The sequence below is a fragment of the Chrysemys picta genome, chromosome 10 (assembly GCF_011386835.1).
Source record: "Chrysemys picta bellii isolate R12L10 chromosome 10, ASM1138683v2, whole genome shotgun sequence".
NCBI classification, from domain to species: Eukaryota; Metazoa; Chordata; order Testudines; family Emydidae; genus Chrysemys; species Chrysemys picta.
In genome coordinates, this window is record NC_088800.1 from 46,249,488 (window position 1) to 46,275,573 (window position 26,086).

General features: G+C 50.0%; 1 protein-coding gene across 4 annotated transcripts in view; it reads left to right on the forward strand.

The window, feature by feature from the left end:
- CD276 (CD276 molecule) overlaps positions 1-24,995 on the forward strand; it is an 89,336-nt gene extending 64,341 nt beyond the window's left edge. For 3 of the 4 annotated variants that reach the window (XM_042851578.2, XM_005306348.5, XM_065558601.1), the window contains 3 exons: positions 10,451-10,492; positions 13,363-13,398; positions 19,529-24,995. In XM_042851578.2, coding sequence (XP_042707512.1) covers positions 10,451-10,492; positions 13,363-13,398; positions 19,529-19,551 — 101 coding nt within the window. In that variant the 3' untranslated portion in view covers positions 19,552-24,995. The remainder of the gene's footprint in view (positions 1-10,450; positions 10,493-13,362; positions 13,399-19,528) is intronic. The other variant, XM_065558602.1, reaches the window with a different exon arrangement.
- Positions 24,996-26,086: the final 1,091 nt, after the last annotated feature.

Below are 26,086 nucleotides of genomic sequence, written 5' to 3' on the forward strand. Positions count from 1 at the left end.
GGGGACTGAAACACCCGAGAATCCTGCCAGGCCTCCAGGGCACTAGGAGAGCAGGATGCTTACCTGGCGCAGACCCCTGCCTTCTCGCAGTCAGGGACTGCATTGTGAGAGGGCCCCAGGCTTGCTGCCCTCTGTGTGGCCCAGACACAAGGCAATTGAATATGAAGTCTCCTGGCACTGACGAATGGCCCTTTCAATCAATAGCAATGGAGATGTTGCCAAGGTGCGGAGAAGTCTCAGGGTGAGCCCCTCTGCATGGCTCTCTGGCTTCCAAAAATGGCACCAAGCCTCGGAAGTTAACACAGCCAGAATTTCCCTGGAAAGTAGCAGTGCTGGAGGGCTGCCATGTTTGAGTGGCTGCATCCCTACAGACCCCTGACTTGTTAGCGCAGCCACATGCATGCAGCATAGCAGACAGAACCCAGCACACTGGAGTGAAAACAGCTGCTGGCACTAGCAATAGGGCTTTTAGCTTCTTTAGGCCTCCAACCACTAGAGGGCAGTGGTAAATACACATACACTAACCAGCACTTTCAATAGCGGGTTTACCTACAACCCATGCTGCCTGCTGCACCCAGGCACCTGCTACATTGAATGGGACAGATGTGAGGAGAGTGCAGGTTTGTGTTAGGCAAAGTACTGCTATGGGAGGGAAGTGGAGTGGAGGAACTGGTTTAATATTACATATGATACTGACTTCTAGTCCCAATGCCAGCTGGGTTATGGATAAATTCACAGCCTGTCGCAAAAAGGAGAGAGAGGAAAAAAAAGAAACCAGGGATGGGAGGGGGGGAATTGCCCATCAATAAAATCTGTGAAAATGTTTAAATGTCAGTAAAAATTGGCAAAATAATATAAGAATTCTTACCCCACCTTCTTAATCCTTTGCCATGAACTTAGCAGAGAACTAAATAAAGGCACAGAGAGTGGAAGCAAGGAGTGAGTTTCCCATGCTCCAGCACTGATTCCCTGCTCTAAATGGACCAGGGAAAATCACCCAGCAGTGATGGATTCTGTAAATGACACACTGGGTTCTTTAGAATGGGAGTTCAGGCTCTTGGGTGCTGGGCTCTGCACTTACTTGAGGTGAGCCTTAGGGAGGCAGTGTGGCCTAGTGGATGGAGCACAGGACTAGGAAGACCTGGGTTCAGTTCGTACCTCTGTTACTGGTTAGTTGGGTGATCTTGAGCCAGTCACTTCACTTCCCCAGGCCTCAGTTTCCCCATCTGTAAAATGGAGATAATGATACTTCTTTGTAAAGTGCTACATGTAGAAAGTGTTTCCAGCTGTGAAATGGGGAAATGTGAAAAGTCCACACCTCCCAGCAGGGTTGGGAGGCATAACTCATTCCAGGGTTTTGAGATCCCTGGATGAAAGATGCTGGAAAAGGGGCAAACTAGTATTCCCACCTCTACCAGAAGGCTGAATTAAAATGACTGAGAGGCAGGTTTCTGGGTTATATGGCTGGTTTTTCAGTCAAGACACATTTAGTGGTACTATATTTGTGGGGGCGGCTGGGTGAAAGCTTGCAATGCTGCTACTACAAAATGGGACCAAAGAAATTGGACTACAGGATTTAATCCCTTTTACTGCGATGCCCCAGTTAGCCCAAACTGGGTTCCTACGCTCTGGGGTCGTAATAGATGCACCAGGTATCTCTCCCCTCCCCAGTCATGTTGCATTCCCAGAGGTTGGACGCACCCCATGCTGAGGAGGGATCCTGTGTTGTCCACACGTGTCTGCCTAACCCCAGCTATGGGGCAAGGACCCAGTTAGCAGCAGCAGTCTATCCCCTTGGATGCCTTGGGATGGATGCGCCTGCTGCAAACATTATGCATCTTCTCCCTGGGGAGCAAACTGAGATGATCTGCCGGGGGGGGGGGGATCTTTGTTGTTGAGGTTTGCAGCTGACATTTTGGAAGCAACGAGGCAGCCAAGAGGCAGATGCTCAGAACCTGCCTCTCAATCTGGTCTGACATTTCCCTTCCCAAGCCACTCCTCACCCCACCCCCGATGGAGGAGATGCGACTTGCAAAGTGACAGTTGTCCAAGTGCAAACACACACAGGATAGTACACACACAGGATAGTTCGCACATGCGGGTGTTTCCTTTCTGCACCCCTCCCCCTTCTCATCTGAGAAGACATCACTAGCATTTGCCACCATAGACTCATAGACTTTAAGGTCAGAAGGGACCATTATGATCATCTGGTCTGACCCCCTGCACGCTGCAGGCCATAAAACCATCCCCGCCCCTTCCCTGGACTCTGCTGCTGAAGTCCCCAATCCTGTTATTAGTGACCTCAATCAGCAGAGACCCTCCTGCTAGAGATCCCTGCCCCATGCTGCGGAGGAAGGCGAAAAACCTCCAGAGGCTCAGCCAATCTGCCCTGGAGGAAAATTCCTTCCCGACCCCAAATATGGCGATCAGTAAGACCCCGAGCATATAGGCAAGAGTCTCCATCCTGACCCCTTTTAGCCATTATGCTATTTACCTACCATTGCTTGGTTTTCCTTGACAACTATGTTTTACCATTAAACCATTCCCTCCATAAACTTATCTAACTTAATCTTAAAGCCAGACAAGTCCCTCGCCCCCACCGTTTCCCTCGGAAGGCTGTTCCAATATTTCACCCCTCTAACGGTCAGAAACCTTCGTCTAATTTCAAGCCTGAACTTCCCCACGGCCAGTTTATATCCATTCGTTCTCGTATCCACGTTAGTACTAAGCTGGAATAATTCATCTCCCTCCCTTGTATTAATCCCTCTAATATATTTAAAGATAGCAATCATATCCCCCCTCAGCCTTCGCTTGGTCAGACTAAACAACCCAAGCTCCTCTAGTCTCCTTTCATACGACAGGTTTTCCATTCCTCTGATCATCCTAGTGGCCCTTCTCTGCACCCGTTCCAGTTTGAGTTCATCTTTTTTAAACATGGGAGACCAGAACTGCACACAGTACTCCAAATGAGGTCTCACCAGCGCCTTGTACAACGGAAGCAGGACCTCCTTATCCCTACTAGATATACCTCGCCTAATGCATCCCAAGACAGCATTGGCTTTTTTCACCGCCACGTCACACTGTCGACTCATAGTCATCCTGCGGTCTACAAGGACCCCTAGGTCCTTCTCCTCTTCCGTTACTTCTAACCAATGCGTCCCCATCTTGTAACTAAAATTGTTATTGGTCATCCCCAAATGCATCACCTTACACTTTTCACTATTAAATTTCATCCTATTTCTGACACTCCAATTCACAAGCTCATTCAAGTCTCCCTGCAGGATATCCCTATCCTCTTCCGAATTTACAACGCCTCCCACCTTCGTATCATCCGCAAACTGTACCAGCCTACTCCTGCAATCGGTTCCGAGGTCAGTTATAAATAGATTAAATAAAATGGGTCCCAAAACCGAACCTTGGGGAACTCCACTGGTAACCTCCCTCCAACCCGACAGTTCACCCTTCAATACGACCCGCTGCATTCTCCCCATTAACCAATTCCTTATCCATCTCTGGATTTTCAAATCGATCCCCATGTTTTTCAGTTTAACCAATAATTCCTCATGGGGTACAGTATCAAACGCTTTACTGAAATCCAGGTATATTAGGTCCACCGCATTTCCCTTATCTAATAAATCCGTTACCTTCTCAAAGAAGGAGATCAGATTCGTTTGGCACGATCTGCCCTTCGTAAAACCATGTTGTAAATTATCGCAATTGCCACTACCCTCCAGGTCCTCAACTAATTTCTCCTTCAAAATTTTCTCTAACACCTTGCACACTACAGATGTTAAACTAACAGGCCTGTAGTTACCCGGATCACTTTTTTTCCCTTTTTTGAAAATAGGAACCACATTAGCTATTCTCCAGTCTAACGGGACCACCCCTGAGTTTACAGATTCATTAAATATTATCGCTAACGGGCCTGCTATTTCCCGCGCCAATTCCTTCAATATTCTCGGATGAAGATCGTCCGGTCCTCCCGACTTAGCCCCATTAAGGCGTTCAAGTTTTGTTTCTACCTCGGATACGGTAATCCCCCATCCCGAACGCCCCTCTGTAATGGTGCTAGTATCCCTAATCCCTTCATTGGCCTCATTAAACACCGACGCAAAATATTCATTGAGATATTGCGCCATGCCTAGATTGTCTTTAATCTCCTCTCCGGCAATAGTCTTCAGCGGTCCCACTTCTTCTTTCTTTGCTTTCTTCCTGTTTATGTGGCTGTAAAACCTCTTACTATTGCTTTTAATTCCCCTCGCTAGGTCCAATTCTACACGGCCTTTGGCCTTTCTCACTCTATCTCTACATTCTCTGACTTCGCTTTGGTACATTTCCTTACTGATCCCTCCCCTCTTCCACTCTTTGTACGCTTTCTGTTTTTTCCTAATCGCCCCTTTGAGTCGGTCGCTCATCCAGCTCGGTCTAAATCTCTTGCTTGGTAATCTTTTTCCCTTTTTGGGAATACAGGCCTCCGACAGCTCATGCATCTTTAACTTAAAGTAATCCCAGGCTTCTTCTGCCTTTAAATCCATTAATACGTTTGCCCAATCCACTTCCCTTACCAGTCCCCTTAATTTGTTAAAATTGGCCTTTTTAAAATTATAAACCCTAGTCTTTGACTTAATTCTGTTACTCCTTCCCTGTATTTTAAACCGAATTAGCTCATGATCACTGGAGCCCAAATTGTCCCCTACTACCACTTCCTCAACGAGGTCCTCACTACTTACCAGAATCAAATCTAAAATGGCCTCCCCCCTCGTCGGTTCAGCTACCACTTGATGGAGGAATTGATCATCAAGCACATCTAGGAACATCTGAGCCCTATTATTGCTACTAGCGTTTGTTCCCCAATCTATTTCTGGGAAATTAAAGTCCCCCATAATTACACAGTTTCTATTGCTTATTACTTCTCTAAGCACATTAAATAGTTCCTTATCCATATCCTGGGTCGATCCTGGCGGTCTATAGCACACTCCAAGCACTATCCCCGGAGAGGCTCTAGAAGTCCTATTACCCATTGTAAGTATTGCCCAGACGGACTCTGAGTTGTCTAATCCATCCACTATTATTTCTTTACAGTTTATTTCACTATTGACATACAATGCCACCCCCCCACCTTTACCTCTGTTCCGGTCTTTCCTAAACAGCACATACCCCTCCATACCTGTGTTCCAGTCGTGACTGTCATTCCACCACGTTTCCGTTATTCCTACGATATCTGGTTTCAGCTCTTGGACCAGGAGCTCCAATTCCTCCATTTTATTACCTAGGCTTCTGGCATTGGTGTATAGACACCCTAATGTATGTCGTTTAGCCCGTCTCCCATTAGCAGCACTATATGTTGCGGGCCTCCTAGTGTCCGTCCCTCCTGTCCTTCCTATGTCCAATCTCATCTCCACAGCTATCTCTCCTCTCATTTTACTCACCTTCTCCATACTGGAATCTGGCGTGGAGATTAACTGTGCATCTCCCAACCGTCTCCCCAAACTTGCTAGTTTAAAGCTCTTTTGATAAGATGAGCCAGCCTCCCTCCCAAAAGTCTATTTCCTTCCCTACTCAGGTGAAGCCCATCCCGCGAGAACAGGTGTCTGTCCCCGAAAGCCTCCCAGTGGCCATACATCCCAAAGCCCTCCTTATAGCACCACTCCCTTAGCCAACTATTTATTCTCACAATCCTATCAGCCCTTTGCTGCCCTTCCCTCGGAACGGGCAGAATCCCACTAAAGATAATCTGAGCCTCTATCTCCTTGAGCGTCTTCCCCAGCCTGGCATAATCTCCCTTGATCCTCTCTAACGAGAACCTAGCCGTATCATTCGTTCCTACATGAAGGATTATCAGGGGGTTCTTACCTGCTCCTTGTAGGATCCTTTTCAATCGCAGGTCCACATCGCGTATCTTTGCGCCCGGTAGACAGCACACCCTTCTGTTCTCCGGGTCCGCCCTGGTCACAGGCCTATCCAATCTCCTCAGTAAAGAGTCTCCAATTACATACACCTGCCGTCACCTGGCAACAGTGCGATCTAGTAATCTAGTCTCCGATCCCTCTAGTCCTGACCTGTGCCTATTCCTATCTTCCCTTATGCCTTCCTGAATCCTCACGGGGCCCAGAATTGGTGCTGTCTCCATCAAATCCTCCCCCCTCTCTCTTGGACTAGCAGCTCTTCTCTTCTTCCTCACCCTTCCACCTTCAGTCGCCACCTGCTGCCCCTCTACCTCGGTATCCAAACACTCGAACCTATTCCTGAGTTCTATTCCCCCCTCACTGGCCCTTCTTTTCCTTGGCCTGCTTCTCACAGTCACATGCTTCCACCTCCCTTGTTCTCCCCCTTCCATTCCCCTCTCACCATCCTCTCCCTCTGCCTCTACCTCCACCATAGGGCATTCTCCTTCAGCCTCCCCTTGCCTGTCCTCCATCAGCTGCTCAAACCCCCGCCTAAACTCCACCAGGGTATCTACCTGCATCTGCAGCCCCTTAATCTTTTCCTCCAGTAACTCTATCAGGCGACACTTCATACACACATACCTGTGTTCCGGCTCCCCTGCTAGGACCATATACATACCACAGCTTCCACATGCAGCCATCTGCATTCTGTCTGCTGCTGCTGCTGCTTGGCTCATGGCTGCTGCAATCTCTGCCCACTGCACCTGTGGACTCAGAGCACACGCCACACCGCGCCCTCCTGCCTCCCCCCTTACCTCCCCCTGCACACTCCCTCTCAAACTCCCCTGTTAGCCGCCCTGTTTGCTGCCTCCGGTGCCGCTGCTCGCAGCTGTGCCGCTGCCTGGCTGGGAGGCCGCTTTTATGGGCCCCCTAATCAGCCAAGCCCCGCCCCCTACTCAGGGCTCAGCGTCCTTCCCAGCCCCCAGCCCCTGCAGGCCCCTACAAACACACAGGAACACACAAGAACAACAAGGACAGACGCAAATACAGGTACCTTCTCCTCCAATGAGAACTCCCTCTCAAACTCCCCTGTTAGCCGCCCTGTTTGCTGCCTCCGGTGCCGCTGCTCGCATGGAAATGTCAAGCGCATAGACACAAAGAAATAGCATGAGACACAGATGCTATATGCTCTGCCTCTCTTGTTCCTTTATCCCTGCCCGCGTGTGTTCAGCTTGGAAAGAATTAATTAAAGCCCTGCCGATGTCTCGCAGGAAGCACTTTGAAAGCCCCTGTTTGAAAAACGGTTCTCCCCCTTGCTCTGTATTTTCTGCATCCTTGTCCTTTTCCCTGCTCTTTATTTCTGAAGGGCATTTGTATGAAAAGGGGATCTTTGTTCCTTTAAGTGCAGTTGCACATTTAGAGTGGCTGTAAAACCAGCTTTGTTGGCATTCCGTACTTATTGTCTCCCACTGGTTCTCCCAATGAGCTTAATTTGCCAAGGCAAAAAAAGGTGGGTTTTTCTAGCTGCCACCACGGCAAACTCCACCAGGCATGGGAAGTTTGGCTGGGTTCTTTCCTCCTCCTCCAACCTTGGAGCCAGAGATGAAGAAGATTCTACAGACGGAACTCGCTTCATGAGTCTGTTGTTGCACAAGCAGAATAGAATTCGGCTGGCTCTCCTGGTAGGTGGGCTGCTTCTACATGACTGATGAGAGTGATTTTTGCCAGTGAAGTAAGCAAATCATGATGAACGGTCAAGAGAAGGTAGACAGGGATCATCTCCTACACAAGAACAAGGGGACAATCAATGAAATTGTTAATAGATTACTAGGTCAGAAGGGATCATTAAGATCATCTAGTCAAATCTTCTGTGTAACACGGGTCATAGTTATTTTTCATTTCTGCTGCCCTGGGATTTAAACCCAGCACCTTTGCCATAACCCTACACAACAGGGCCAGCCATTTTCTTAGCTTCTGTGGCAGATTAGGTGGGATTTGAACATGCCGCCACTAGCATACACAGCAAAAAATGTTTCATTTCTCCACCAAATTAAAAGAGCAAATTTATAACTGATAAAATGAAATCCTTTTTTCCACACAAATTTGACTGTATCATTTGATTGTGGAACTCTCTGCCACATGAAATTGTTGAGGCCAAGATCTTAGCTTGTTTCTAAGAGACTGTTACGTCTACATGGATAACAAAAATATGCAAAGTTATCTTAGTTAATGCTAACAAATTTTGGAAGGGATAATACACCTGGTACTTCAGCCAGTTTCTCTCTGGTAGAGATCAGTGTAAATTGTAATGTGGGGGCAGATTATTTCACAGTTATTGTGTGGGGTTCTTACTCCTTCCTCCGGAGCAGCTGGCCACTGTCGCAGACAGGATACTGGACCTCTGTTCTGATCCAGTCTGGCAATCCCAATGCTCCTAAGTGCAATAAGTGTAGGCAGGGCTGGCGCAACCCATTAGGCGACCTAGGCGGTCGCCTAGGGCGCTACAATTTGGGGGGTGGCGACCGTGGTGGTATTTCAGCGGCGGGACCTTCCGCCGCCTCTGTGGGGGGTGGCATTTCGGGGTGGGACCTTCCGCCTCCTAGGGTGGCAGAAAAGCTGGCATTGCTCCTGAGTGTAGGTTGCCCTTGGGGGCCTGTTAACTTTGGTAGTGCCTCTTTAACGGTGCATTAGTGTCATGGAATAGATGTGGAGTTTGCTGGCCTGTTTACTTGCTACATGAGCCTTCCAGGGCTGATGTGAGACCCTGGTGACATTGCCATCTCGGCATGCCCCGTGCCATTTCAGCAGTCTGGCTGCTGGGGTGGGGTTGAGGGAGCGGCATGCCCTGTGAAGGACCCAGGGGAGGGAAGGAATGCGAAGGATGCTCTCTGAGACTTGTCAGGGTGGATTCCTGCAGAGCAGCCAGGGTGCACATCCAGGGTCTGTTCTGTTGAGGGCAGGTGCAATCCCATAGACACTCCGAGGGGTGTTACAAGTGGTGGGTCAGTCTTGAGTGTAGAATTTGCAGGGCCCTGCCAGGCAGCACCAAAGCAGGGTGATGTCACAGCTTGGTTGTGGCTTAGCAGCGTCAGCACAAGGCTGCGGAGCCAGGAGTTCCTGGGTTCTAACTCAGTGTCTCTGATAAGGACTCTTCTGTGGCCTTGGGTGAGTCAGCTAGGAGACAGTTGTTACAGCGTGTCAGTAGCAGTGGCCTATCGCCCTGTGTGGAGGCAGTGTCACAGCAGGCTGTGCACATGTTGCAATGGCATGATGCAGTCCTGCCCTTACGGTGCCCCACAGGACAAATACTAAGGGCTGGAGACTGCACAGCCTAGTGTGACTGTCGTGTACTGCTGCGGTAGGCTTGGAGTGAGAAGGATGAAGGTGGCATGCTGACCTTGTGGCTCAGTGGATTCACATGCCACAGCGTGCATCGTTCAGTGCATACATGACTGCTTATGCAACGTGTTCATGTACCAGTATCTTCAGGCAGAAATGCGCATATGTGACGTGTGTTCCAGTATGTGCTCACGATGTGTTGTGTGCATGGAAGCAGAAGGAGCATACCTTGGAGAGCAGATGCCAGCGATCGGAACTTTCCTGGGTCTAGGCCCCTTTGGAGCTCGCCAGACCTGTCCTCTCCCCAGGTCTCTGCTTGGGGATGCTGAGCCTTGTTAAGCCACTCAAAGAGCGCAGCTCCAGATGGCAGCTCTGCTATAAATAGGGGAGCTGGTGGCGGGAGATCCTTTGTTTGGCAGCCAGGCATCTGTGTCACGTCAGACTGATTGGTGGGTCTCCTCTGCACTCCAAGGAGAGGGGATCACACTTATTGGTCACTGCTTCAGCCAAGGCCCAGCTCTGCACTGAGATGGGGAGAGGAATGGCCATAGCACCAAAGCATTGTGTAGACTGGTACAGTGCGTCACAGCTAGGACAGGACAAGGGTCTGGGGCTGGGATCACAGGGTCCGCAGCCTGGGGCTGACTGACCAGCTGTCAGAGGCTAAAATTGCCTTCTCTGCAGGCTCCTCAAGGAGAGTCCTGTACACACAGCTGGTGTCTGCCCCGTCAGACAGACACAACCTGCAAACAGCCTCCCTCTTTCGTGTTAGCTGCTAATGAGCCATTATCCCCAGCAAGTTCCTGCCTGTCTCATCTGTATCAGAGAATGTACGCCCATTACTGTCACATATAAATACTCCCCTCTCCCATTCCCACTGCAGGTGCATGGGCTCCTGAGGGCTGGCGTTGGGCTCTCCTCTGCTCAGTCCTCCCCCTTCAGATAATGAGTGGGGGTCCAGGGCTGGGATAGCAAGAGGGGCTGTGGGCCAGGATTGAGGAGCATCAGCAAAGCTGTGGGGGCAGGGAAGGGCTGGGATAATAGGGCTGCAGGTTGGGACCTAGGGGCATCGGCAGGGCTGGAATAGCCAGAGGGCTGTGGGATGGGACAGGGGACCATCCGTAGAGCTGGTCTGAGAGCCTCCCCTACCAACCCTTCCCCATTTGCTCAGTGATTTCTCTGCGCATCTCCGGATGCTTCATGCACACATGGCTTTTGTTTTGCAGGGATGGAGGAGCAGAGTGAGGATGGTGGAGAACCCAAGACAGGTTGGTGAGATCTCCAAGCTCACATTCTGTGTAGATGAACAGGGTGGGGGCTGGGGCACTGATTTTCATGTTGGGGCTGGGATTGCTAAAGGAGAAACCAACACGCATGCTGGGAAGGTAGGTCCTTGTGTTCCCACCCCAGCCTCCTGCGTCAGTTCCAGGGGCCACCCCGTGGAGGGGGCTGGAATGGATGGTTGAGTCTGATTCCTCCCTGCACCTTCCCACTGGTTTCTGTGCTGCCTGGCTTGTTTCTTACTGTCCACCTGCTCAGTAGGGTTGCCAGGCATCCGGTTTTCAACTAGAACACACAGTTGAAAGTGGACCCTGGTCAGCACTGTGACTGGCCACACACAGTTCTTGCTCTTAAACAGTGACCCTTGCTGGGTCGGCTGCACCCAATGCTGACCCTGTGGTCAGCAGGAGGTAGTTTCTCTAGTGCAGATGAGACATGGTATGTTCTTGTATGAAACTCACAAGAGGAAAAGGAAAAAAGGAGCTGCCCAGCCCTGAGTCAGAGAATATATCTGACCTGGAAGATGGAGCCGATGTGCCACAGCCTGGGTGTGCACACAACATATCGTGAGCACATACTGGAACACACATGTCACATATGCACAGTTCTGCCTCTATATACTGGTATATGCACACGTTGCATAAGCAAACAGTCATATGTACATTGAATGATGCACGCTGTGGCATGTGAACCCACTGATGCACAAGCATGTGCATACACAGGGTGGTGCACACTTACATGTGCACACACTGATGCATGAGCATGCGCACACAGTCCTGCATGAATATAAAGGCACACGCACACACATACACATGCTAATGCATGGGCATGTGCAGACAAACGTGCATGTATAGTGTCACACACTCTTCCATGTGCACGCATGGATACACAAGCATAAGAACACAGTCGTGCATCCATTTAAGAGCCCATGCTCGCACATGTACAAACTAATGCATGAGCATGTGCACACAGTTGTCAATGCATATTGCATACATGCGCACAGATACACTTGCACATGCACACACATTGCCAAGTATGTGCATACAGTTGTGCATGTTGCCCACATGGACTGTTGCAAACGTACACACTGATGCAATGAAAATGTGCATAGTCTCACACAGAAGTGCAGTGTCCTGTGCATGATCACACGCATGCCAACACAGCCAGTCTCATGTTGGCGCCTGTGCCATCTTGCACGACTCTTTGAGGCAGGCCAGCTGGCTGTCAGTGAACCCCTCCAAGCTGTGAGCAGACTGGCAGCTTTGCAGGGCCGAGATAAGCTGTGTTAGCTTTTAATAAAAAGTGATAGTGGCGCTCTGCTGTAATCAAATGAGTTAATAATATGCCTGGTGATTCCCTTTATCTACTCTTAGCACAACAATAGCTTTGGTGAATACAGATTGGCTTGCGCCTAATCTCTCCTTGGGAGAGAGCATGCTCCCACCGCAGGCTTCTTGATGTTTGTAGCTGCCTGTGAGATTTAAGGGCTGGGGCTTTGATTGGTGGTGGAAGTTGGCGAGTGTAATTACTGTGGAAGGCTGATAAATGCTATGAACTGTTAAATGGATTTTTCCCCCCTACTTTCATTAATGGTGGGAGATAAACCACGCAGCCTCCCCTCCTCCAGCCCAGTCCTTTCTCCTGACCCCCCCAAACCAACAGGAGATTGATTTCATATCTATTCTGTAAATTTCAGCAATTAATTGCCAGAGCCTCAGTGCCAGAATTTGGAGGCTGAAGATGTGGCAACAGCCTGGCGTTTGTCCTCATTTTTCATGTTGTGACAGTAGTTTCCATAGGGGGGATTTGTGTATGGGGAGATTGTAGTCAGAACGAAGCACCCTGTCCCTGCCTGATCAGGAAATTCACTTCTGTTAAAGCTGATGCCAAGAGCTGCCCAGAGGAAGCCATGTGCAGGCTACAATCACTGCCAGTGTTTAGCAAACTCAGCTCCGTATCTTGAGCGCCATATCTATTAATGGCCTAGTTACTAGAGCATTCCTGAAACCACACTCAGGAGACATTGCTCTCATTACAAATTACAGGGGGTGAGTGGAGGGGAAGGGAGATCTTGGATTTTACTATAATTCAAAGATACGGCTGGGTCTCTGTCCATTTCCTAATCATCCCCATCACAATCCCACCACTAATAATTGGCACTGATAGGCCCCCTCGTTAGCAAACTAAATTAGAGAAGCCAACGACTGAGCAGACCAGGGATTCCAAACTCTCCACTCATGCCTAGGCTTGATGTCTCCAGAATTGGACTCAGGTTCATAAAAGAGGGGCAGCTTGGGGGAATCTTGCATTGCTGCTGCCCCTTCTTTGGGTATGTAGAGAATGTGATCTCTAGGGCAGTCAGGCTGGAGGCTCTGCTCAGTATCCCCCTCTGGGTCCCTTGTTTTGATTATCTGACCTGTACTCAGTTGAGGTCTGGGCTCTGCGGCCCCTCTCTCACCTGAGGGGGCAGGCTTTTGTTGTTCTCCTGGGCTCTGCCCACTGACCTGGGATTCAAACAGGCAGGATCACAAACTGTGGGGGAGCAGGCAAAGACCGTTTGCAAAACAATTAAATCAGGTTGCTTGGCTCCTTGATCAGAGGCAGCTCAGTGAGTCCTGAGCAGGGCAGCCAGGGGCAGTGCAGAACCGGCTGGGCAGCACTGCATCACTGGGGAGGAAGAGACGGATCCATTTGGGTTGGAGGAGGGCTGGGAGGAAGAGCATGTCCAGGGTGCCCTGACGAGTTGGTGGATCTGGGCCCAGTGTGGCTGAATGCTCTGCTGCTCAAATGCTCTGTTTGCTGCATGCTATGGTCACAGGCCCAAATATGACAGAATTCTCTCTCTTCTCACCAACAGCTTTGCAGCCTCTGAAGAGCACAGAGAACAAAGAAGGTAAAGGGCATTTCTTCTCTCCTTTTGCACTCGCATACAGGGTCTCTTGCAACAACTACACAGGCTGGCAGACCCACTGGCTTCTGTACCCTTAAACCTCTGAAACCAACCTGCTATTACAGCCAACTGGCTGTTTAGCCCAGCAGGGACACTTGGAGATCTGAGCTGTAGGTTATCTAAAACCAACAACCTAAAGCCTAATGCAGAACCACAACCATCTGTTGGATGCTTTGTGTATCTGGGATTTGGATGATTGTTTTCTGCCCACTCTTCTGATTTCTATATTTGCTCATCTCCATGGTGTTTGCAACTTCTCCCAGTTCGGTGTCAGCTGTGTATTTCATTAGCACCCTGTTGGCTCTCACTGCCAGATCGGCAATGAAGGTGTTAAATTAGACCAGATTAGATTTGGAGGCCATAAACACATTCTCCAGAACAGATAAGTTGCTATTTAATTCTACCCTTTCTGTTTGTGGTTTCTTGGCCACTTTTCAGTTCACATCAATGATTTTATCCCAAGCCAATCAGTTTTTTTGCTAGATACAATATTAACTGCATTACTAAAATCCAAGTGTATTTTATTTATATCTACTGCATTCCCCTCGTCCATTGATTTTGTAATTCCCCAAAAAAGAGCAATCAGGTTTGCCAAGATTTATTCTTTCCCAACATCCAACACAGTTTATTGCTCATGCATCCATTATGCTCTAGCTATTTATTGACTTTTTGTTTTAATTTCCATCATTTCACTAGTGCTAGAAGCTGGGCTAATGAGACAGTAATTGCCAGAATGATTCATTCATTCATTCCTTTTTGTTGAGAATATCCTGGCTTCCCAAGTTCTCTGTGATACAGGCAATCATTTCCCAGGTGCACTGGAGGAGATGGCCAAAAGGCAGCCAGATGCCCAACTCTCAGTGAAAATCTATGGGAGTTGGGCACCTAACTCCCATTTGTGCCTTTGAAATTTCTCCTTCCATCTTCCCCTGATTAATTAGCAAGTTGCTTTAATATCCTAGGGTCCAGGTATCTTGGGTTGCACATGCAGATTTTCTTCTCAGTCATCAACATTTATTTCTTTTGGTGTTAACGACAGATTTTCCTAAAGCAGTTCAGGGGTCTCAGCTATTGTTAAGTCATGGTTAATTTCACCCCTCTCCTCCATTATTAATGGCCCTGCTTTCTCTCTAGTGCTGCATTTTGTCCTTATGGATTTATAAAAATCTTTTCTTACTCTCCTTCACACCATTAGCTGGAGCATTATCTCACTCTGCTTTCTCTCCCTCTCTTTCCCCCCCCCCCCCCTTATCTTTCCCCTGCAAGCCTAAACAGTCTGTGCTTGTTTTCATTGCCTCTTCACTTTTCATCTCCAAGCCAGATTGTTTGCTTAACCCCTCAGCTTTGAGGAGTCCCTTTGCATCCTCTCTGTCTGCTTTTTTTCAGCAGAAATGTAGTATGAATAATGGCATCTCCTAGGATTCTCCAGCTGATGAGGATTTTTCAGTGCTGTACCCTGTTCAGCTTTGAAAATACACTCTCTTTCTCAACATGCACACAGGCTCTCTGGCTAGCCCTTGTTGTGTGGGCAGGCTCAGCCTCTGGGAATGAGGGGGGAAATCTCTCAGCACTGACTCTCTATACTTTGGCAGCCCAGTGTATACTTTTGCAACATTGGCTTTGTCTGACAAACCACGTCACCCGCTCCTGCTTCCCTGTCTCTATGCCTTAGTGTGTGATAAGTAGAAGTTCCTCTGGAATATGGCTGAATGAGACTGGCTTTTTAACCGTTACATTGCCAGACAAACCAATGCTTAGGGAAACCCGTCGACACAGCCTGCAGACACCGGATCGCAGAATGTTGGTTAAAATGAAAGGTAGTGCTGGCTCAGCGCACCATAAATAGGGCACTTTGTATTGTAATTATTATTCCCTTTAGGTGTATATGACTTTAAGGGAAGCTGGGGTCTCCAACAAATATAGAGATTGGTGCCCTCCATCACTGGGTGCATCAGAAAGATTAGGCCTGCGGGAAGCTTGCAGGAGGGATGGGGTCCTCTGCACGGCTGGCTGGAGCTCTATTCCTACCTGTGTTCTCGTTTTCCCTGCGTCCTGGGTGTGCTCTTCGGTATCTTGCATCTGGATTCTCAGGGGGAAGTGTTCAAATCGTGGCACTACACTCCAAATTAAAGATGTCACTTTGTTGTAAACGTCTTGGAGTTGTTCCAGTGTTGTATGGGAGGAGGAAGGATGGCCGGGTGCTTATGGCCCACACCAGGGATCTGGGCTCCTGGGGTCTATTCCAGCCTCAATCACTGTGTGAACAAGGACAAGTCATTTACCAGCGTTGTGCCTTGGTTTCTCCATATGTAATTAGACAGTGATAGCACCTCCCATGGGGCAATATTCATCTAGGTAAATCCCTTTAAGTTCCATGGCCTGCAGCAGCAATGGGAGAATGCAATATTGTTATAGTCCAGAAAACCAACTCTAACCGAGAAGGTGTGGGAGCTGGTGACCAGCCTTCCCATCCTCAGACCTGGTGGGCCTACAAGCACGTGCCATGCAGGAGTCCAGCCTTTCTTAGCTGGGCACAGCAGTGAGTCCATGGACGTGTGTCTGTGCTTGTTTAGGGACTGTGCTTGCTCGCCATACAGAGACAGCTAATTAGGGGATTCCAGCATGAGCACAAGGGATGAAAATCCCCCCAACAAACCCAGTTGCAAACCCACTAACAGCCATGACAAGAAGAGAAGAGTCTGTCCTACCTTCTGAGCAGTGTCTGGGTGCTGCAGGGCTGCTGTCACAGCTGGCAGTCTGCCGGTGCCAGCCTGCTGGCTGAGCTAGGCCAGAAAGCTGCTCACCCAGGACACTGGGCACAAGCCACCTTGTGCCAAAGCCATATTTTTAAGCTGCTGCCGGTTGTAAATCATTCCAACAAACAGCCAATCATTAGAGCAAAGCGCTTTTCTCGGATGCAGACCAGCGTCACAGTTGGGCAGAATTTGCTGCTAGCCAAGAGCAGTGATGGGGATTGCTCTGCAGCTGCGTGGGACGTCAGCTGATACATGCCAACCGTCCCTCATCAGCTCAGGCAAAGCAAGGGCCTGCCTAGGAGCCCTGCATCCCATGCAAACCATGAAACTTGTGGGCTGGCCAGAGACCTGGGGAAGATCACCCTGGGCTTCTGCAAGCCCCTGCAGAGCAGAGATAACCTCGGGTGTTCCGGTCACGCCAGAAAGGTCCCCACACTGTTAATCACATGGATGTCAATGTGTCCACTTCCAGATTGGAGCTCTGAGGTTTGTGTCTCTGTCCTGTATTAAGAAACCCCAGCCTTCATCAGAGGTTGCAAATATCGGGTCTGATTCTGCTCTCACTTACTCAGTGCAGTTCCAGCGACTTCAGTTCATTCACCAGTGTGAGCAGAACTGGGCCATCATTTCATTGCTTCCTGGTTTTGTGTCTCTGGAAGCATCTGCTGCTTCCAAGCATGAGATTCCAGTGTATGGAGGGGAAGGTTGTGGGCAGGGACTGCAGAATGTAGTGTAGCATAGTGTAACACCACTCTGCTGGGGCTGTCCACAGGGATCGGACTCTGGGTGGCTGGATTGAAAAAGCATGTGCTGCTACTGCCTGAACAAAAGGAGCAGAGCTGTCAGGGCCAGCAGTAAAAGGCTCATCGGCCTGTGTGTGGGGACTACCCACTAGAGAGGGACAAAGACCCACCCCGTGCTAGCCTGGGCATACTGGTCTGGGGTTATAGGATGGAGGGAATCTAAAATGACCATGTAAAACTGAAGCTCTGCACAACAGCCTCCAGATTATCCACATTTCAGGCCTGTGGGGCCTGATCCGGAGTGATGCTGAGCATCTGGAACCCACATTGACATCGAGGGGTGTGCCAGGAGCTGAGCATCTCCCAGGAGCAGGCCCATGACCACTTTGAGATTAAGAATTTTCACTTTGTAAGTGAATCCGGTGGTGAGGAGGGAGATCAGGCCTGAAGTCGGAAGGCAGCAGCAGGCCCAGGCTGGACAGCAGTGGTGCAGGCTGCTCCATGCTCACCTGCCCAGGCAGGTTCACCTCTAGCATGAAGAAAGGAACTTGGCCTCCATGATGCCCCCAGCCCAGGCTGCCAGCGGGGAATCACTGGCACCAGTTGTGATGTGGGAACCAGGTTACTGAGAACTGTCCTGAGACACCAACACATTTCATGCAGGCCGCTGCAAAGCTGCCACAGGAGAACAGCTTGTGGGCGCTGCCGGCCCACGTGGGGTTTGAACCCACAGCCTCATTACAAAAGGCTGCATCTCCTATGCATGAGGCACTTGCTCCCAGGTGGGGGTTGTTCACATTCAGGAGTACCGTCCATACCTGCAGTGTAAACAGGCCCTCACAGTGGACTGGCCACACAATAGCTGCTGCCTTTGCCAGTGCAGTCACTGCAGTGCCAGCGTCTAATGCTCCATAAAGCACTTGGAAATGCCTGGCATTTCGCAGGAGGCGCGCAACCCTGCTCTCTGCGCTGGCCTCCCGGTGGTCCCTCTATGGCAGGAGATGTGTGGATTTTGATGCAGTAAAAATGCTGGTCAGACAAGCCCCGTGGCACATCACCTGGCTTGATGAGAGTGCTGGAGGAAAAGCTTTATGGCCCTGCAGCATGAGCTCTGGATCCACAGTGTGCCAAGGTATGATAGCAATACTCTGCACTCCCTGAACTCTTCTCTCCTGAGGGTCCCGGAGAGCATTGGAAAGGGGAATCGAGGAAGTCTCCTTAAACACATGGAAGGAAAGTGTGAATATCCCCATTTTTCAGATGGGTGAAGTTACAGGGTCTCCCAACACAGGAGTGAAGGAGCCTGAAATATCTCTTGTGAGTCCCCTGCTCTATCCGCTAGACTCTGGGATCTTCTCTCACTGGGGGTCACAGCGCAGCAAGCCACCTGATCCTTTCCAGATTGCTCAATGGAAGAGAGTCCCATAGGGATGGGTGGTAGCTCCTAAGAGGCTCCTGCTACGGAAGAGGGGCCGTGGATGGGATAGGATGCATACCACTGCACTAGATCTCACGTCACTCCCCGTTTTATGCTCAATGCAACAGTTCCATGCCCTTCAATGCATGCGCCTTACAGTAACTAAAACCTACCTCAGTCCCTTCCCATGCCCGCGGGGCCCAGCTCCTGGCTGGGAATGCTAAGTGAGTTGTCTGTATCTTCATGGAGACTCGTAAAGCATTTTCTGCACAAAACATTCATCCGGTACCAATCTTAGCAGAGCATGAGTGATATAAGCATGAACCCCAGGGCACCGGTTGAGCTGCTTTACATTTGAATGGTCATTTATTGACATGGGTGAACTGATGGATTTATTTATCTTTTACTTTAAACATCAGCCATTTTGCTGTATTGGTCTGGTCGAGGTTTTCTTGACAATTTTTGTTAACTGGGATGGGGGCAGGAGTGTGGGCTAGTGGCTGGCGCACAGGACTGTTTTTGGTGGTGTTGTTGAGTTTTTGGTGGAAATAATCAATATCCGAAGTGTTTTGTCCAAAAGCTGAAATACTGGGATTCTGAAATGCTGACGTAGTGGCACATGGGAATTGTAGTTCAGGTACCTCATCCCCATTCTCCTCTGTAGGTTGTAATCCCTGGTTGAACTACCTGATGAGGGGAGGTGATCCATCATGGCAGTAGCGTAGTTGCGGGGCAACATGGGAGATGAAGTCCAGCTGGGGAGCCTGGCCCATAGAAGAGAATGGGAACACAAGGCATCCAAACTACCACTCCCATGAAGCAGTATGATGGCATTTCACAATTAAAATATTTTGGTTTTCTGGCGTTCATTTTTTTTTTTAAATGAAAATTTGAATTTTTCTATGGAAAATAGACACTTTATGTGAAAACTTTCACTACGTCGAAATCCCAATCCCAAAAAAGTTTCAACATAAAATTTCCCACCAGTCCTACTCATCACCTAACATTCACCCAATAGGCCCAATAGTGTGGATTGTGCCCTTTGACCCGCCTGGGAGCCATTCTTGGTTTCTCTGTATTCTGTTTCTGTCACCTTATCCCTCTCCCCCGCATAAGGTCAGTGGATTGATTATTCACCACTTTTCTTTCACTTTCAGGCAACGAACAAGAAATTGACTGACAGGAAGTGGAGGAGACGCACAAACGATGCCCCATGCCACAGACTAGCAGACTGTCCTCTCGGACCATTGTAGCCTCCTGGGGGATGTCCTATAGGAGACACTGAACATCCCATCCCCTGTGTCACCATTGCTGCATACCCTGGCCATGAAGGACAGCAGCTTCAGCCTGTTTGCTCTGTTTGCTTCACCGTAACCATCTTCCCCCTCCCCTCCCCCCCACACACAGGGTAGATGCAATTGTGTCGCTATGTAGGGCTCGCTTCCTCACGGGGCTGGATACACTTTATTCCCAGGAGTCCTTCTCTTCCTGGCCCGTGCAGCCCAAAGGGGCCTGATTCTCCATTGTCCTGCACCTTTGGTGCTCATTTCCACCAATGCAAAGTGGGTGCATAGTGCTCCCAATGGTGACCATTTGCACTCACACTACCCCGGTGGAAATGACTGTATAAGATGCAGGGCAGTGGAGAGTTGGGCCTAGGAGGTGAAGGGCTCTTTCCTGTAAGGTGATTAACTTAGAGATCAATGGGGTTACTCCTGCACTTAGTTAAGCAGGTGCTAACGTGCTCTGCTGGATGGGTTGGAGGGCTTGGTCCCTTGTGAGAATGAACCCTCCCTGCACAGGAAGTGCAGCCAGCAGGATCTGAGCAGCTAGGAGGGATGCAATGGGGACGCTTGCCAAACAAGTGTGTGGACAGATGAGGTGGGTGGTGAACTCCCCCACCCTCCCGCAATTTTATCGATGGTTAAGGGGATGTTTGCTTATCAGTGCCCTATTACAGCACCAGCTCTTGGTGTCTTGGCCCTTATAGCATGTGACTAACACCAGAGCTGGCCGTACGGCTCCATGGATGTCCCTCCTCCCCACTCCCAGCCATCCTTCCCCCGCTCTCACCACAGATCAGGCTCCAGCTTATTCCCACACCCCAAATTCAGCTTCTAAAGGGGGTGGGGAGGGGATGGGACCAGGTGTCTGTCTTTCAGAAGATCCAAAGGCAGAGGCTCTGAGTGTCCTTGTGCCCTCCTGTCTGCCTTTCCTCTCCTGCACCTGGTGCCTGAGACCCAACCACAACCGTTCTTTAGGGGAGCCTGCTGATCGTTGGACTATCCTCCCCTCAAGATGCCTTCATGGACAAGGTTCAACAACCTCCAAGCAGCAGGGCTGTGGAGGTGGACAATGGGCCCAAGAAGGTCTTTGAAGCTCTTGGAGATGGACAGTGGGTCCAGGTGGCTGTAGAGATGGAAAATGGCCTAGTGCGGTTATAGAGGCTCTGTGGGGATGGAGCTCATAGACTTGAGTGGAAGTGGTCCCTGGTCTTGGTCCTGGTTATGGCAGAGGCACAGCTCCAAAGGGCATCTTGTTGTTATCTTTAACGTTGTACCACTGTCACCAGCATGTCTTTTGCCATAAGCCCCTGGAGCCAGAGCTGTCCCTGGCTTAATTCCATTGAGGTTAGTGGGGTTACCCCCGGGGTGGGTTTGGCCCAGAAGATTTTGTTGAGGCAGGAGAGGGAGAGGAAACTTCATAGATCTCACCCCCCTGCCCTTGCCTTGCTTTATCAAAGGAGTCAGGAAGTATCTGTAACTGGATGTTGCGCCTGCTTGGGCCAAGGGTGAGGAGGGAAACTTGCAGGTCAGATGTGACCCTCAACTACTAACTCCCAAGCTGCTTGCATCCTTGCTGGAGAAGGGGATGGGCATGAGCGGAGGCAGAGATGGATTCTCCCATCGTTTTTGCATCCCTGGTTGGGAAGGATGATCCACAATTTTCTGCAGCAAAGCTATCCCCATTTCCTGCTCTATCCATCAGAAAGCCTCCCCTGCAGCCTGGTTCCAGGGCCAGTGAGGTCAAGGGTGCCACCTCAGCTGCTTGCAAAGAGCACTGTGAAGTTAAATGGGAGTTCCCCCCCATGGTTGTCGCTCTCACACACTGGCCGGTCTGTTCCTGGGCATCTGGTGGCCATTTTGAAGCCAAGGTTTCCCATGAGCGGATGCCTCTAAAGTATGTGTTTGGGGTCATCAACTCTGAGGTGAATGGAAAATACCTGCCTGAGCAGCATGGAACCTGCCAGTGACCCTAAGCTTTTCCTGCCAGAAAGCTAGAGGCAAGGGGAAACTAGGCTGCGAGAATCTAATGGGCCATGGAGGCCCACCTGCCTTCTCAGCCCCACCCATGGTTCATCTAAATCACTGGGCTTCTCAGCTATGTCAGTGGGTGTGTGGGTGTGATTAACTTCATTGGGGATGCCCTCATGTATCCCAGCTGAAGAGCTGAGGGGCTATTATAGGTGGTGGGGGAGCACCTCCTATCGTTAAGATTTGCTGACACCTCCCTATATAAGACCCTGCTTTCAGTTGCTTTATAACTTTGCCAAGCTTTAGCCGTTTGGATGGAGATTTTCCATGCCAGAGGTCTGCCTCAGGCTGAATGCGTTTGGCAAATTTCAGTCAGAATGGCTTGGCTGTTTCTGAGAATGAGGCTAAGGGAAAGTACATTGTTTAGTCCATGTTAAAAACAATTTGGGCCCCCTTTTCTTTGAGCAGCTTTAGCGCCCCCGTGCTTGGGAAGGGGGACTTGAAATTTGGTAGGGGCATGGCCTCTGTGTCAGGGATGTGCCTGTTGCCACCCCGGTGAAAATCTGTCCACATTTGGTCAAGTTTCTTTTTAAAATTGCAGTTTGCATGTACCCAGAGACTTCAGTTTTGCCAGCTAAATCTCTGATGATTCCATCCTCACTGAGCATGCTCGAGGCTCTCTCAGCTCCTAGTGCTGGCCAGACTGCGTGTGCCATCCCCAAAGAGCAGCTGTGCATGCTGCTGCTAGACTAGGGCTGCTGGGACAAAGCTGGACTTGCCCTGTGAGTGCTGCTCTAGGCCAGGTGTGGTGGGGCAGAGAGGCTGTCTCTCGTGCTCTCAGGATCCAGGCACTTTGGCAGAGGAAGCTGTCTGATGTGGTGCAGAGGGGACAAAAGCTGGATTGGGGCAAGGGAAGGAGTAAATTGGTGACATGGAATCTAGCAAACCTGGGTCTGCAGGAGGAAGGGATGCTGGGACCAACTGGGTGACAGGACTGGGAACCAGGGAGAGAAATGGGACAGGACTGGGAGCCAGTTGGTGGGGAGGGGGGAGACTGGCACTGGCTGGACAATGAGGCTGGGATTAGGGACCAGTGAGGGAAGGGCAAAGGGAGCAGGGGGAGGGGGACAGCTGAAAAGGAGCTGGTATGTGGGAGAATTGGGACTGCTTGGGCAAAGAGATGGGGCAAGGAGCCAGAGAGGGGGGAGATTGGGGCAAGAAGGGTGGGAGGGGGAGACTGAATTTAAATGAGCAGCCCCGGGAGGGAGATTAGGAGTGGAAGCCTATGGGGATGGGAAGCAGAGGGAGCTCAGATGTGGAGCTGGGAGAGGGAACTGGCTGGGAGAGGAGTTGGGGCAAGATGGGGAGAATTGTGACTGGGTGTGAGTGAGACTGGGAGTCGGGGGGAGAGTTTGGGATTTGGAAAGTGGGGGCCAGGGATACTAGTGCAGGCTGGGCAAGGAGATGGGCTGGGATGAGAAGCCTGAGCAGTAGAGGCGACTGGGTAGCTAGGAGAATGGGACTGGAACAAGTAGCCAGGGCTGGGGAAGCGACAGAGACAGGAATAGCTTGGTGGTGGTAGGGGAGAAGGGGTCAAGCTTGGGAGCAATGATGGGAAGAGTCTGTGGCCACTAGAGCACACGCCCCTCTTGAGCCTGGATTGGAACCCAAGATTACTGAAAGAAGAACAGGAGTACTTGTGGCACCTTAGAGACTAACAAGATTACTGAGGCTCATTCCTCTGCCGTCAGCAAGCATCTGGCAAAGTGTGGGCCTCATCCCCCTCTGAGCCATATAGAGGATGACAACCCACTACTGCTGCCAGTTATTCTATGAGCTCCCATGGCAGAGGTCTGTGCGGTGAATCTAACAGTTCCAGCCCTGCTGATAATGCATGTAGGTGTCAATATGCCACAGAGAGGAATTCCTGATCTTTCAGGTTTGTTTTTTTTTAAACCTCGGCAAATATGTGACCCCCTTGTGCATGTGTATTATGGTACAGTGTTTAATGACATGGTCACATACTGTTGTTTGCACAGGATCCCTTCCTGGTTCAGTGCACTGGCTGGACCTGTTCTAGGAATGAATCAGGGTTGTGCAGTGAAGGAGGCTGGAATTAGCAGGACCCTGTCTCTTTTGTTGCAGAGGTTAGAAGATGTCTAGTGAATGAGGAAGGGGGCTTCAAGAAGAGAAAGGCATGGGTCTCATGGGAAAGGCCGTTGAATGCTGCCCTGGACAATTAGATTCTATTCCTGCCTCTTGAGGCCGAGTTCCTGTGCGATGCTGGGCAAATCAAACCAATTGTTAACAGGTGGCCACTGATTGTGTGTTCCTCATTTTGGGGATGCCTGACTGGAGACCCTGGGCGGAAGTGCTGAGCACGCCCTGCTGCAGCTGGTCAGTGAGAGCTGTGATTGAATATAGAAAGTGCTATATAATGCTTATCAGGCCCTAGGTGCCTCGTATTGGGCACCAAAATTAGTAGATACTTTTGACCTTAATCTCTCTGTGCCTCAGCTGTCCACCTGTAAAATGTGGATAATACTTCCTCATCTCTCCGGGTTGCTGGGGATGGGGGATTCATTAATTTTGGTGAAGCACTTCGCTACTCTAATGATGAGTGCAGGAGAAAAGCCCATGGGGAAATGAATAATTCTGTCTCAGAGCAGGGTTTGAATAGTGGGCAGTAGGTGGGGCGAGGGGCCTCACATGGAACAATGAGGCCAAAACAAAATATTGACTAGCTGCTCATTAAGGGAACACCATCCACCCTGTGCCATGATGGAAAAAACAGTATGAGATTGTGTAATTAAAGACTTTGTCATATTGCATATGCACCAGGGACCAAATTTAGATTGCTAAGGCAGCCTTAATTTTGGCATTTCCTAACTTTTGATCGCTTGACTTTGCAATCTAAATAGTTTCCTTTTAATGTAGCTTTTGTGTGTAACAAAGACCTGTGCAGGCCACTAAATGTTTGTGAGTTAAGGGGCCCAAGACAGAATGTTCCGGGCCATAAAAGGAGCAGAGTCATTTAAGCTGTGCTCACAGCACCAGTGGAAACATAAAGGGGCAGACCAAAGTCAGGGAGGTGCCAGCATTGTCCGGCCAGCCTGCCTTATGCATAGTTTCTGATCCCTGGCTGCCTTTTTCACCCTCCATCCGTGCTTCTCGAACTCAAGCCCCACTGTGCTGCATTCAGACATCCTCAGCACTCGTCTCTGGCTCCACTCAGGCAGGGAGATACCATTGGGCTAGAATCAAGGTCTGGTTTGGTATTTTTTAATTATTTAAATTCCAGAATCTGGAGTATTTTGTGCCTTGACACTTACATTTGGGGGGAAATAAATGCTTGGTTCTTTTTGACAAAGTTCCTGGGGCCTGGTGTAGTTTGTAGTATGGTTTGGCGTGCAGGCCCAGCAGTCCTCATTGACATGAGGAGAGAACATCATCAGCCGTAGAAAGGCCTGAGTTGTGACTCAGTAGCTGGAGGAGATGTATTTTCCTATGATCTACTGGGGGTTCTAGGAGAACCTGTCTGCCTGCTAGGGCCCTGTCAGAACCTGTGGACTTCCCCACCCTGGAGAACCTGGTCCTCCTCTGTCAGCCCTATGTTAGGGAGAGGGGTGCAGGTCTAGGTCTCTGGCCAGACCAAGAGGAGTCTCCAATGCCCTCATCCCATGGCAGGACTCATTGGCAGATGTGAATGGAATGCAGACTTCTCAGCCCTTTAGATGCAGCCTCCACCCACATCCACTGTCAGGGATCCTCAGTTGCCCCATCCCAGCTGTTGGGGGCACTCCAGCTCTCCAGTTCCAGTGGGTATTGGACAGGCTAAAACTACTTCAGTTCAAACCCGCTGTGAGGGGTTCCCATATTAGAGGCAGGGGCTCCTGCAAAGGAGGGAGCCAGGTCAGAGAAGCACTTCCTGCTTTCTGGAGCTGGGTGTAGAGAGAGGTCTTAGGCGTTACTGCATTGCACAGTTCTTTGTCAGTACTCAAGGCTGTAGCCATGTGGGGTTGTTTCCATCCTGCTTTCAACCTCAACCCACTCTCCCCAGTTATTGTCCCAGCATACAAGCGGTACTCAGGGGCAGCACACACAAGAGCTAATCAGGCCCTGGGTACCCGGACTGCAATGGCTTTCTCGGGTTCTCCTGTAATGATGTCTTGCCCCTGGGAAGGTGCTGGAATTCATGCTGTGTCACTGAAGGGTTTGTACTCTTGCCATGAAGCCAACTTTTCAAGTGCTGAGGTCATGGGGGGTAGGGGAGAGTGTGTGGTTTAAGGATATCTGACATTCAATGGCCATGAAGCAGCATGGGAGCTTTGGTGCACTTGCTAAAAGCACTGAGGTATGGATCCATGCAGAAAGTCCATCTCCACTGCTTCCCCAGTTCTGGAGTTTACAAGGTTCACCCACTAGTTAAGTCAATGGGGTTGCTCCAGATCTACACCACTG